Raw genomic sequence first — 14,528 nt, 5'->3', positions numbered from 1 at the left:
TTCTTCTTCCTCTTCATCATCATCATCATCATCATCTTCTTCTTCTTCTTCTTTTTCTCTCTCTAATTTTTATTTTTAAAATAAAATAAAATAAAAAAAGAAAGAAAGAAAGCTTGGTGGAAGGAGACGTTTCCTCGTTTTCGAGCTGTTAGTATCTCTATCTGACACTCTCATTTTCTCTCTATATTTGAACATATCTTTCTATTCTCTGTAAAAACAGAGGTTTTTTGTGTTCTGGGTTTTCGAAAAATTACGCCTTTTTCTTTGATATTTTGCAGATTCATCCCCCAATCACACGTGCTTTCTCAGATTTCCCATTATACTTTCAGGTATTAACTAATACTATCATAAATTCTCTCTCTTCTCTCTTCTCTCTCTTACTTGTATATATATATTTGGGAAGAACCCTCTGTTTCTGCTTTCTTTCTGTGTTCTTCAAACCAAATGATATCTTATCTATGGCGGTTTGAACAACCAAAAGGGTTTCGTAAAAAGCTCTTCTTTTTAATGGGTTTTGAAGGTTTCTTTTCAAACCCATCTCTTTCATGCCTCTTTCTCCGATTGCCTCTGTTTTTCTCTCTGTTTCTCTCTGTTTCTCTCTGTTTTTCTTTTCTTTTCCCTCGTTTTCCCATCCACCAAACAGTATTTAAGATTCACTCTCTCCTACCCTTTTAAAGTTTTATATTATATATATATATATATAATCTGTCGGCATAGAGAAAAGGAGAGAGAAAGTGAAAGAGAGAGAGAGAGAGAGTTGAAGCTGTCACTTGTTTTTGATAAATGACAGTGGAAAAAGCTGCAAGATTTGAGTAAAATATGAATGGGGGATTGGATGTTTGGATGTTTGGATGTGTGGATGTGAAGCTTAACTGATTAACGTACTCTCTTTTTCAGTGAAACGAATTCCCAACAAAAAGGATAACATATTTTTCTCCGAACGCTTCCCGGTCGGCGATGGCGACGTACCTTCATGCCAATTCTGAGTTTCAATCTGCTGCTGATGCTGGCCTTCAAACCCTTGTCTTAATGAATCCCGGCTATGTTCAATTCTCCGACACTCCACCGCCGCCTTCATCGCCGCCTCCCTCACACCCTAATCTTGTTTTCTTCAATTCTGCTTCGCCTGCTAATGCCTACTCTGCACAGACTCTGCCTCACCCGCCTTCTCATGCTCAACAGTTTGTCGGCATCCCACTACCGTCGACGACAACCGCTTCTCCGACGTCTCAAGACCATAATTTGTATTCCTTCAATACCCACCATGATATCTCCTCCTTACATGGCTTTGTTCCTCGTGTTCAGTATGATATTTGGAAACCAATTAACCCATCCACGACGGCGCGTGAGAGTTCACGCGCTCAACAGGGTTTGTCTTTGAGTCTGTCTTCACAGCAGGGTTTTGGGTCGAGAGAGATTCAATCGCAAACCCATCAGGCGGTTTCCGGCGAGGAGAACGTTCGGATCTCCGGTGGATCGTCTTCCTCTGCTTCCGGTATCACCAATGGCGCGGCTGGAATTCAGGGCGTTTTAATTAGTTCTAAGTATCTCAAGGCTGCTGTAGAACTTCTAGATGAGGTTGTTAATGTAACCCAAAACGGGATTAAGAACGAATCGTCTCCTAAAAAGGCCGCCGGAAATCAAAACAAGATGAATGGAGATGCATCCGCCGCCGCCACAACTGCCGATGGTTCTTTCGAAGGGGATGCCGACCGAAAACGCGCCGCCGATTTAACGACCGCCGAGAGACAAGAAATTCAGATGAAGAAAGAAAAGCTTATCAGTATGCTCGATGAGGTACACGGCCCTGAAATCCTCTGTTTTCTACTCTGTTCTGAATTGTTTTTTTTCTGTTCTGTTCTTAATTTTCTTCTCCTCTGTTCTTAATTTCACTTCTGGGTTTTGTTCTTCTTCTCAATTTCAGGTAGAGCAGAGGTACAGACACTACCACCACCAAATGAAGATAGTGATATCCACATTTGAAAAGGCGGCCGGAGCTGGGTCGGCAAGAACCTACACCGCGCTGGCACTTCAGACAATTTCGAAGCAATTCCGGTGCTTAAAAGACGCAATCACCGGCCAAATCAAAGCGGCGAACAAGAGTTTAGGAGAAGAAGAATACAACGGAAGAAAAATGGAAGGTTCCCGGTTGAAATTCGTCGATAACCATCTCCGGCAACAGCGAGCTCTGCAACAATTGGGTATGATCCAACACAATGCGTGGAGACCCCAACGAGGCTTACCAGAGCGATCCGTTTCGATTCTTCGCGCTTGGCTGTTCGAACACTTTCTCCATCCGTAAGTTTCCATTTCTCTCTTGAATTCTCACAAACCCATTTGAAATTTTCCTGAAAATCATTCAAATTCGTTTCAGTTACCCTAAAGATTCAGACAAACACATGCTCGCTAAGCAAACAGGGCTCACCAGAGGCCAGGTCAGTTTGAAATTCAATTCAAATGAACTCAAAAACCAAAACTCAATTCAATCTTGTGGTGTAATCATCTTGGATTCAACGAAATGCAGGTTTCGAATTGGTTCATAAATGCGAGAGTTCGACTGTGGAAGCCCATGGTGGAAGAGATGTATTTGGAGGAAGTCAAGGAACAAGAACAGAACGGCGGTGGCGGATTGGCACCGTCGACGGCTGCGGAAAAAAGCAACGACGATTCAGATTCAAAAAGCCCAAATTCAAAACAAGAAAACTCTCCAAACCAAAACGTTCATCCTTCAGTCTCAATCTCAACGTCCTCCGATGGAAATGTTCGAAACCCATCTGGGTTTACCCTCATCGGAACCTCATCGGAGCTCGACGGAATCACTCAACGAAGCCCCAAGAAACAGAGAGGCACCGAAATCCTCTATTCCTCAAACAACAACAACAACAACAACAACGTCCAGTTCATAAACATGGACATCAAACTCCGAGAAGAAGAACAACAAAATCAAAATCAAAATCTCCATCATCTTCCAATGAAATTCGACGAGGAACGACAAAACAGAGATGGGTATTCATTTCTAGGCCAACCCCATTTCAACATGGCCGGATTCGGTCAATACCCAATCGGAGAAATCGGCCGATTCGACGCCGATCAGTTCACTCCAAGATTCTCCGGCAACAATGGCGTCTCATTGAGTCTAGGCCTTCCCCATGGCGAAAATCTCTCCGTAAACGCAGCCACCCACCAAGCCTTTCTCCCAAATCAAAGCATCCATTTAGGAAGAAGAACAGAAATGGGAAAACCCACTGATTTTTCCGCCATTAACGCCTCAACACCTCACTCCTCCACTGCTTTTGAAACCATCAACATCCAAAATGGCAAAAGGTTTGCAGCTCAGTTACTGCCGGACTTCGTGGCCTGAAAACCAAAATTTCAGAAACACAGAGCCATTGGTGGAGCTTGGTGCAAGGTACAGTAGTAAAGAAGACACCAAAAAAACACAACAAAAAAAAAGAAGAAATTTGAACACTATAGATTTTCTTTTTCCACACTTGGCATAGAATTATAAATCTTGGGGACTGTATATTGTTTAGATGGATTGTTCTAATTAGTATGTGTTATTATTATTATACCCATTATATAAATATTTTTATATGAACATTGATTTCAAATATATGTAAATGGATTGAATAAGGGTCTCTCATTTATTTATGTCATAATCTTTTTTATTCCATTGTTCCTCCCTCTCTTCTTTGATTCTTTCGGATAAATTATTCGGATAAATTAATGTAACCTACTGAGTTTTACTGAATCTCACGTACTATAATTGTCTAAGTCATTCAAATTTATATACATATAGGATAAGGTTCTCGAGACGTCCCGATTAATTATTCTAAAAAGGTCTAATGAAATATTTAAGGGTTAAAATGGTAATTTATCTAAATCTAAGCCACATCATTTTAATGATTCTTTCCAAAATATCATTAAAATCAAGTAAGAAAAATAATTTTTTATACTCTGATTATCAAAATTAGATTATTTAATGAACTCTTAATCTCCATCAATTTTATTTAAATAATAATATGTATTTTGAAACATTTTTCTTTTCTTTTCTTTTTTATTAAAAAATTATTATAAATATATATATATATTTTTTTTTTATCAAAGGTACAGCCAATCAATCAGAAGTATTTTGTTTTGTTTGGAGTAATTTGATTGAAATTATATGCAATATATTCAATTATTAGAAAATAGTGTCTGGCAATTAGCCTAAAGTTGGAGGCCCAAATGATAAAATCCAAGAATCTAAAGCCCATGGGCTAAAGATTATAAATATCAGAAAGCCCATATATTTATAGATTATAGATTTAAAAGATATATATGTAATATTTTAAAAATGTTTTTAATGATTTTTTTCGTCCGTAGCTCAATCACTAGAACTCTAAAATTAAGTGTGTTTGGATCGGTGAAGTCCTGAGCTCTTGAATATTTTAAAAAATATGTAAGTGTCAAATGTGCTAAAAGACTCGTGTTCATTTGTGTGATTAATTTTCGCTCTTAGTAGCAATTTGAGACAAGTAGATAACATGAATGAATGTTGAGGTCATCAAATACCGAATCCAAATTTTAAATTCTATTATGGGTATGAGACATCAAAGTTGTACGTAATTCGTCTCAACGTTTTTAAAATTCTTCAAAATATCTATAGATAATTTCATAATCGACGCAAAAGAAACAATGAAACCTCTATTGACATAATAATTATGTTGTTTAAAGAGAATAACAGTATGAGTAAGCTGATAATATTAATAAAAACGGTTCATTAAACACAAAATTAAAAGTTTCAAACACTTATTTAGAATATTTAGCGTAAAATATAATTTAGAATATACTTTCCATTCGATTTTTTTGAAATTTGAATTTAATTCTCATTATTTTAAAGTCAAATAGGGTTGATTTTGAAGATTTGGAATGAGTTTTTAATAAATTTTAGAGTAAACTAAAAAAGACAAAAATACTCAACAAGTCATGATAGTTCAAGAGATAGCGAAATTGGCAATTGGGCCAACTAGTTGCACGGACCATCATAGTTGATTCCATATTCATCACCGACGCCGACACCGACACCGACTTCGACCAAATCCATTCTTTCATCGATGTTGTCACGAAGATATATCTAAAACAAGTTGATACGGACATCACTACAAGGAGAGTAAGATTTGGATTACGTTGTTGATTAAATATCTCAATGTAAGAACACTTGTTTGAGATTCAAATCACTCTACAAGTAAGATCGATAATGTCTAGCTTAAATAATTCTTGTTGATCAAATATCTCAAGGCAAGAACACTTGTTTGAGGATTCGAATCACTCCACAAGTAAGATTGATCATGTCGAGCTTGAATGATTCTACATGCAACCTAAACTACATAAAATTGCAAAGAAACTTAGTCATTGGCTAAAGTAAAGCACAAATACTTCTTTTACTATATTTTCCAAGTCTGCTTACAAATACAATATACATGGCTTTATATAGTCTCAAAATGAAACAAATACTTCTTTTACTGTATTTTCCAAGTCTACTTACAAATACAATATACATAGCTTTATATAGTCTCAAAATGAAACTATGTAAGACATTTCAAGAATTGTAACATTCATACTTTATGGTCATAATTGACCATTATGTAAATGTAATTAAAATATGGTTTGATAATTTGAACAGCATTTTCTTCACCTGGATTGATTCCATACTGATCTGTAATTAAATTTGAATTAGGTAACTTTAAAAGACAGTTATGTTACAAATATTATAAAATATTAATTAGGTATGTCGAGGAAAAATTAAGCATAATTAAATACAATTTGTTGGTTCATACCATTTCCAAGAAAGGTTATATTAAATAAATGGACTTGGTCTAAAAAAACTTAAAATAATATGGGTTTATGCATAATGTGCGCAAATACCTATATTTAATTAACAAATAATTTTTTTAATTCCCTCTTCATCCCATGCATCCACTTTTCTAAAACCTAAGTTTTTTTTAAAACAATTAAAACTTTAATGCTTCATTATTTTAGTGAAAAAAAAAATTCCTTGAATTTTATTTTATTATTTTCAAATTCCACTACTAATTCTTCAAAACATTTAATATTATATCTAATTACATTTTTACTTAATTTGTAACACACATATATATATATATTGTACTAGGTAAATAAATAAAAAATCTTTATTTCGAATTTATAAAAAATGGTTTCAAAATTTAATTAAATATAATAAATAATATATGTAAACTTTGATTGAATTTTAGATCTAGCTCATTCCTTAAAAAAAAAAAATCGAAATTTAAAAATAAAATTTAAAAAACATTTTATTTAGAGAGTTACAAGTAAAAGAAATTAAAATATATATATTTATACGTATAAAAGTAAAGTTTAGTTTTGGAATAAGTCAGGTAAGCATATATGGTGAATATTTCAACACCCATACTGTATGAACAATTCATAGAATAAAATCGTGATAATAATAACGCCCTAATTGGTAAGCAGCCAAACATAAAATTAAAAAATGATGAGTAATGTTTTTATTTATTTATTTCAATTTTGGATTCAAAGTTGTTAATTGTGAAAATAGGAGAGAGGGAGGAAGATTCCAGAGAGAGAAAGTCAACATAAAAGTCAATTGTTTTATTATCTGATATGGCATGTGTTTATGGATGGATTCATCAATGCATTACAATTTTGTCTTATATTTAAAATTTATAAACGTTTTTCTTGGCAGATCCAAACAATATATATATATATATATATATATATATATTTTTTTGTAAACTACTTAAACTTACACACATATTAAAAGAACTATTGAGTTCATACAAGTGTCACACTGATTTGTTAGTTGTAGCTGACAAAATGATTCATATTATTTTTTTATCCGTAAAATTCTTTATAATTGAGCTATTAGAGTAAACTTCTCGAGATTAGAGATGTCCACAAATGGGATGAGGACGATGGTGAGAAGTTTTTTTTGTCAACGTCTGTCTCTACCCTAGTATTTTAATTTTCATATCCGTAAAATTCCTTATATTGTGTGGAGATAGGAATAAATTCTCATATTTTAATATATATTTCATTCAAATAAATAACATTAATAAAAAAAAAATTATAATAAATCTAATCATATTTTGTCCGTCTGTGCAAATGTAATATAATGTTTAATACTTTAGCATGGTGAAAGGTGCGTGTTTGAGCCTCATGAGTCTGGATGGATCCAAATCCAATAAAAAAAATACATCAATTCATCTCTTCATTTCATAAAAAAAACGAAATTTTCATTTGTTCAACTAGTACTGATTGATTTTGTTGGTAGTATCATGTTCGAGATTCGAAAGAATACTGGGTCTAGTTGATTATGCCCGATTTTTGCAATGAAATAGAGTAGTATATGTTCCCGAGAAACACATACACAAAGCAAATTTAGTTATGAGATTAAATAGATGTGTGTAAAGAAAATATTATAAAATCTTAAAATTTGATGATTGAACAGTGGTAAGTGTAGCATCCGAGAGGAAGCATCATAAGCGTATGGCGGGCGTGTTGAAGGCCGTCCAACATTATTAACACATGGTCAATCCATCCCAGTTTTTGTTGAAAATTCAACTCCCAATCCTCTCTTCATCAAATTAAACTCGCGTTTTTTGACTTCCTTCTCCCTTCAACGCGCCCCTTCTATATATATATATATATATATCGTCTCCCCACAGCCCCCAAATCCAAGTCCAAATCGACGAACTCCTCTGTTCTTCTTCAGCAAATCCTGCAATTTCAACCTCCAAAAATGGAAGAAATCGAAGTCCCCAACTACTTCCTCTGCCCAATCTCCCTCCAAATCATGAAAGACCCAGTCACCGTTCCCTCCGGCATCACCTACGACCGCCCCTCCATCGAAACCTGGCTCTTCTCCACCAAAAACGCCTCATGCCCCATCACCAAGCTCCCCATCCCCGCCGACTCCGATTCCCTCACCCCCAACCACACCCTCCGCCGCTTAATCCAAGCCTGGTGCACTCTCCACTCCGATCATGGCATCGAACGCTTCCCCACTCCCAAGCCCCCCATCAACAAGCCACAAATCCACAAACTCATCTCCTCCTCTTCCTCTACTCCCTCCTCCCTTCTCTCCTGCATTCGCCGCCTCCGTTCCCTCGCCGCCGAATCCGAATCCAACCGCCGATGCATCGAATCCGCCGGCGCCCCTGAGTTTCTAGCCTCTGTTATCATCAATTCCATCTCCGACAACGACAACGAAACCGCCTCGATTTCCTGCCATGAAGCGCTTTCTACTCTCCATAATCTCCGCCTCTCCGATTCCAAGTTGAAGAGCTTGACCGTAAACGCCGAGCTTTTTGATTCGTTGACGAAGGTCATGGAACAGGGGACGTACGAGTCGCGAGCGTACGCGGCGTTGCTTTTGAAATCACTACTGGAAGTGGCGGACCCAATGGAGCTGACATTCCTAAAATCCGAACTGTTTGTGGAAATTGTTGGGATCTTGAAGGATCAGACATCGCAGCAGAGTTTGAAAGCGGCATTGGGGATTTTGATTACGGCCTGCACATGGGGGAGGAACAAAGTGAAGGCAGTTGAGGCAGGTGGGGTTGTGGCTTTAGTCGAGATATTACTCTCGGGACCGGAGAGGAGGGTGTCCGAGATGGTGTTGACGGCGATGGATTTGCTATGTGGGTGTGCAGAAGGGCGAGCGGCGCTTCTGGGTCACGGCGGAGGGATGGCAGTGGTTTCGAAGAAGATCTTGAGAGTGTCGCAAGTGGGGAGTGAGAGGGCGGTTAGGATTCTGTTTTGGGTGGCGAAATATTCAGGGAGTCCGGCGGTGTTGACGGAAATGGCGCAGTTGGGGATCGTGGCGAAGCTTTGCCTGGTTCTGCAAGTTGAAAGTGGGAGCAAGACGAAGGAGAAGGCCAAAGAAATTTTGAAGATGCATGCTCGAGTTTGGAGGAATTCGGCTTGTATTCCTTCCAAATTGGCTTCTTCTTATCCTGCAAATTAAAACGGACATCAATTTAAAGCCCATTTTTTTTTTGTGTATATAATTCACTCCAAATTGTAAGCTATGGATATTTAGAACAAAATTTAAAAGGGTTGTTTCTTCGACCTCAATACATACATTTGTTAGATGAACACGACTCTCCACAATGGTGTGGTATTGTCCACAAGCTCTTATGACTTTGGTTTGGGACTCACTTCCACTAAATTAATCAATATGGGACTCACTTTCAATAATCCTTAACAATTCTCCGCTCGAACAAAGTACACTGTAAGCCTCCCCTGAGGCTTATAGAGCTCTCGAATAGCATCCCCTTAATCGAGACTCGACTCCATTCTCTGGAGCCCTAGAACAAATTACACCATTTATTTGATACTTTAGTCATTTTTTACTTTACCTTTGAAGGCTCACAATTCTTTATTCGATATTTGAGGATTTTATCGACAGATTTATGAGGTTGGGAGCGTGTGAGAAGAGGGGTTAGGCTGAATTCGGGAGATTGGGATGGTTACTAAGGTCTTGATGATCCTTCTAGGTGCTTGCTGAATGTTCAAAATATGCTCATAATTAATACTTGTGTAGAAGATTGAAGTTGGAGGAATGGCGTCCAAAACCAAAACGTCTACTTTGGGTGATATCATTTCAAACTCCCCAACTGAACTTGTGGCTGCAATGGAGACTTTGGAGACTTTTATCCCATGGTTTAGAAGCTTCGGTTAGCCCACTGTATCAATGTGTAATAATCTATGCAAAATTGCGACCGTTACCGTTAGAAAGAGGTTTCCACACATGCATAAGGAATGCTTCATTCCCCTCTCCAACTGATGTGAGATCTCACACTCCACTCCTTTAGAGAGGCTCAATGTCCTCGCTAGCATAGCTCTCGTTGCTTGACTCCGATACCATTTGTAATAGCTCAAGCCCACCGCTAGCATACATATTGTCTTCTTTGGACTTTTCTTTTCGGGTTTCCTCTCAAGTTTTTAAAACGAGTCTATTAATGAGAGATTTTTACACACTTATACAAAATGTTTCGTTCTTCTTTCCAATTTATGTGAGATCTCACGATTAGTGTTTGTGATGTTCATTTAATATGTGGAATTGGAGCGTCGAACAAGACGGAGAATGGGGGACAAGGAAAGTTCCATTCTCTTGGCCTCGTTTAGAATTGAAAAGTCTATGAGAATTTGCATGGTTTTTTTATTTGCTTGTTCATCAACGTCTTGTGAACTTTAAAAACCATTGGAAGATCGGTCTAAAACCCAAAAGAAATTCAATGAAATGGACAGATAGAGAAGGAGAGCATAAACTCAATTCTGAGCTGCTACTTTATATTTAATTATATGTTTGACTATTTTGGTCCACAAAAACAGCATATGAACACAAAACTTTCAAACTGAAAAAGTAGCCAACATTTGAAAATCATTCAAAAAAGTATAAGGATTTGGACGATTGAAGAGAAGTTATGGCGTATGATTCTAAGTAGTTGCCTTTTAGGTTTCAATCTCGGTTTCTTAGTAAGAACATAAAGATTCTTGTCTCACTTTTGCTAGAGAAATCTTTCATTTTTATTTTCATTTTTGAGTGACTCGATCATATGAACACAAAAATTAAGCATATTTCGCTTGTAACAAGGTGAACTTTTTAGGAATTTTCTCAGAAAACACGTGAATGAAAGCAAAACATGCTAAAAGGGACGTGGAAACCAACTATTTCTAGGATTTAATAAGTTGTCAACTTCCCCTAATCTGATAGTTATATGCTGTAAGCCGTTGTTGTTGCCTTTTTTTTTTATATGAATCCAACAACTGATCACTTGCATGTACCCAAACGAGCAATTACAAGAAGCAGTACAGAGAAGATTTAAGTATCAAATCAAAAAAATAATGGAGTGGCTGACATTGGAAAGTGATTAAAAGACTTGCCTTTGGAGTTGAACTACCAAAATTTATGAATGCCTTATTATGTTAGGGTTATCTTGTGGGCCTATTTAAAGGCATTTAATATTCAATTTTGAAATCATGGTGGAATACAAAAACCTTGTGGTTGAAATCCCTTGGGTAGTATGTTTCTTTCAAACCTTGCTCTCGGTTTGATGTTAAAAATCGATTCATTGGATTAGCCATGATCAAGCTAATTCTGGAGTGAGTCGTCTTGGTATCTAAGAGTGACCATCCTAGATTCCAAGTTCGATTTAAGAGTCATTCATCTTCTAACCAGCTCTTGGTTGGAATCAATCCGTTAAGTTAGCTTTCTCTGTGAATGTTTGTAAGGATTCTAGAAGGATCTCTAGCTTTGCAAATTCCAGCATTGTAGTTGCTTATCATTTTTGCTTGCATCACATATAACACCAATTTCAAATTTTCAAATTTTACTTTCAAAACTCTCTTTCGAAATCTCTCTACCCGTTTTCTAAAACTTTCTTTTTGAACTGGGGCCAGAGGTTCGAGCATACGTCGCTTGGCTGTATGCGATGCAAAAACGAATTGACTTAACTAACTTGTTGCGGGAAATGTTTGTGTTAATCTACGAGAATAGTAATATACACAAAATTAAGAGTTAGAGATGATCAGAAAGGACGCTTTTAGTGCATCACTTGATGATTGCGATAATTATTTATTATACATAGGGAAGATAGAATATGCGACCAAACAACTTCAAATTAAAGTTTTTTTTTTTTTTTTTTTATATGTATACATGAACAATGTACAATAAAACACGAACACACAAATATATATGAAGATCATACACAAAAGTATATTTTTTAAAAATACCACAAATTATTAATATAGATGTATATTTGTTAAGCCCTTGAAAATGTATCATAATTACTTGGCAAATCAATAGGGCTCCAATTGCCACCAACCAAATTTGGATCTTGAGCTTCCATTCCAAACATTTCCACTCTTGTTGGTTGCAAACAAAGATGATTCACCATTATCATAGAGCTTGACCAACCGCCAACGACCATGTCCTCCCCCGGCAACGGTGGCAATTGAAGCTCACGAGCCACCGCCGCCGCCACTTGATCATCATTCTTCTCCTCTAACCCAAAGCAATCCGCCACTTGATAATCACTGGCCCCTAACCCACATTCCTGCATGGAAAACTCACAAAAATTTCCACCACTCTCACCCGAACCCAAGAAGTTCCCGGCTCCGTTCGAGGCAGTAGTATCGGTCATCGGAAAAGTCCCCGGCATGTCTGGCTTCTGGTTCACAAAATTGGCGTAGACGACCGCCAAGTCGATAGTTGGCGACCCGTTGGGGTCCGGGAGACGGTGGTGGTGACCGAGGCAGCTTCTATCATTGTGAAATTTAGAAGTTGAGGAGGATGGGGTTAGGGCTAAAGGTTTAGCCGGTCGTCGATTCTTCCGACAGCCACCACCAATAGGAATGTTACGAAGTGAACCGCCTTTAGTCCAGTACCGACGACAGCCCTTGCAGAAGTAGCGAGGTTGGGTGAGGCTATAATTGTTGTAATAACAAAACTTAGTATTAGAAGAGCCACATCTAGGACAATTTGGTGACATTTCCACCATTGGCTTCCAACCTCTCTCCATATTCAAATGGAATTGTAAGAGAAAACCCAGATGGGAATTGGCATTAAATCACAAGATTTGCAAAATTCTCTCTAAAAGAAGAAATTTTTTTGGTGGGGTTTTGAAGAAGATGAACAAGCTAATGAGCACATGAGGAAAGAAGAAAGGATTATGCCACTGATCCGAAGGCTAATACGAGGTGTCGGTGTCGGTGTTTGACTTACGTGGCAAAAGGGTATTGGTGAATACGAGGGTTAATGGGGAAGCAAAAGCCTCGAGAACCTAAGTTTAGGGTTTGGTTTATGATATCAAGAGAAAGCCCACATGGTTTTATTTTTATTGTGCTTTCAGGAATTGGGTCATCCAATCCCTTGAGATATTTAGATATTCTTTCATAAAGTTTTAATTTTTTTTTTCCAATATTAATGGAGGAGGAGAGAGAAAAAGGGAATAGTGGGAATCTCTCTCTTGCAATAGCGTACAAAAGTAAAGAAAGGATCTCTTGGATCATGGGCTTCTTGGATCACGTAAAATAAAGAGAAAAAATGGTGACTTTCAGTTCATATTCAATTAGAGTTCGTGCACCCAAATCGCCAAAATTCGTGTACCATTTGCATTTGAACTGGGGTTCGCATTGACCTGGCCTGTTCTGGTAGCTGTGGAGCCATAATGGGTGGCCTAAGATGCTGTGGGGTGGCTGTGGAGGTTGCAGCGGCAGTAACTGAGGCAGGGAAGTGCAGGTAGAGGGTTAGAAGCTAGCTAGCATGATGCACCACATAAAACGTGTGTGTAGTTCACCTTATATCAAAGCTAGATCGTGGCTTTTTGTTAATTCTTTGAGACTTTTCTTTTATCGCTTCAACTCAATCAATAAAATGGCATGAAGTTGCAGTAGTGTTCTGAGGAATAATCTCAGTTAAACTAGTTGCTTGACCACAGACGAATGTCCTGTCGCAACTAAAATGTTTTATACAAATTGTTGTAACGGAAGTGAAAGTAAGATCGATCGTACTCACATGTCCATAAACAAAAATTAAACAAAGAGACATAAAGATTTACGGGTTCAGAGAAAAGAAATTCTTTTACATCCACTAGTAGCAACAAATCTCAATAATTAAAGTGCTTATAAAGTGTATATCGCTATAATATCTCCTCCTCCTAAATCTCTCTCAGCAAATACAAGATGACACTCAAATTCAATTAAACTCTATATATCTTAACTATCCTAGACAACCCTTTATATAGGCGTAGAGTATTAATGTCATACATGAATCAAAAAGGGTTATGAACTAAATGTCAAAACATGGCTAGCATGAACTTATTTTTCATGACAACTTACGACAATAACTTCATTAGAAGTCACGGCCTCATCAATCATCAAACTATATTTTCTATATGTTATATATATAACCAAACTTAGGCAGCTAGCCTGTCAAGCAAATGAATACTGTTCAACCTTAAAGAAGTTACCAGAAGTAATAATGTTACTGAGAAGCCAACAATTGAAGAGACAGTCATTTCAGAAGGGTATGCCTAACAGCTTTGGAGATAAATGCATATTTACAATGAATCTTACGCTAAATCTTCCCAATAACATGAAGGCCAAGGGCTAACAACTAAGGTTATTTTATAGTTACTAGCTTTGAGATTCCAGTCGGTTGGAGAGAGGAATGAAACATTTTTTATAAGGGTGTGGAAACCTCTCTCTATTATACGCGTTTTAAGATTTTAAGAGGAAGCTCTTGAAAAGAAAGCCCAAAAAGGACAGTATCGACAAACGATGAGCTTGAGTTGATACAGATGATATTAGAGCCGAGCATGGGGCAGTGTGCCAGCGAGAACATTGGACCCCCAAGAGGAGTAGATTGTGGGATCCCACATCCGTTGAAGATTACAAATGGTACCAGAGCGGGGCACGGAGCGGTGTGCCAACGAGGATGCTGACCCTCAAAGGGGTAGATTGTGAGATTCTACATTGATTAG

The 14,528-nt window shown here is 37.4% G+C and overlaps 2 protein-coding genes and 1 pseudogene across 2 annotated transcripts; 2 read left to right on the top strand and 1 right to left on the bottom strand.

The window, feature by feature from the left end:
- Positions 1-3,598, top strand: LOC111800065 (BEL1-like homeodomain protein 1). Its single transcript, XM_023683645.2, has 6 exons — positions 1-147; positions 279-329; positions 898-1,797; positions 1,925-2,298; positions 2,375-2,435; positions 2,525-3,598. The coding sequence occupies exons 3-6, from the start codon at positions 958-960 to the stop codon at positions 3,359-3,361; spliced, it is 2,112 nt and encodes a 703-aa protein (XP_023539413.1). The 5' UTR covers positions 1-147; positions 279-329; positions 898-957; the 3' UTR covers positions 3,362-3,598.
- A 4,103-nt stretch (positions 3,599-7,701) lies between these two features.
- LOC111800668 (E3 ubiquitin-protein ligase PUB22-like) lies at positions 7,702-9,042 on the top strand. Its single transcript, XM_023684471.2, has one exon. It carries the CDS (start codon positions 7,781-7,783, stop codon positions 9,005-9,007), a length of 1,227 nt encoding a protein of 408 aa, XP_023540239.1. The 5' UTR covers positions 7,702-7,780; the 3' UTR covers positions 9,008-9,042.
- A 2,685-nt stretch (positions 9,043-11,727) lies between these two features.
- On the bottom strand, positions 11,728-12,603 carry LOC111800163 (dof zinc finger protein DOF3.5 pseudogene; annotated as a pseudogene).
- Positions 12,604-14,528: the final 1,925 nt, after the last annotated feature.

Source organism: Cucurbita pepo, chromosome 8, assembly GCF_057944985.1.
Source record: "Cucurbita pepo subsp. pepo isolate OVF chromosome 8, ASM5794498v1, whole genome shotgun sequence".
NCBI classification, from domain to species: domain Eukaryota; kingdom Viridiplantae; phylum Streptophyta; class Magnoliopsida; order Cucurbitales; family Cucurbitaceae; genus Cucurbita; species Cucurbita pepo.
This window is presented reverse-complemented; position numbering and strand designations above follow the sequence as displayed.

Excerpts from the sequence above, each read along its gene's own strand:
- LOC111800065 (XM_023683645.2), top strand. The coding sequence starts at position 958 with ATGGCGACGTACCTTCATGCCAATTCTGAGTTTCAATCTGCTGCTGAT. Across the intron at positions 1,798-1,924 it reads TTATCAGTATGCTCGATGAG|GTAGAGCAGAGGTACAGACA; the intron begins GTACACGGCCCT and ends TCTCAATTTCAG. Across the intron at positions 2,436-2,524 it reads CAGGGCTCACCAGAGGCCAG|GTTTCGAATTGGTTCATAAA; the intron begins GTCAGTTTGAAA and ends AACGAAATGCAG.
- LOC111800668 (XM_023684471.2), top strand. The coding sequence starts at position 7,781 with ATGGAAGAAATCGAAGTCCCCAACTACTTCCTCTGCCCAATCTCCCTC.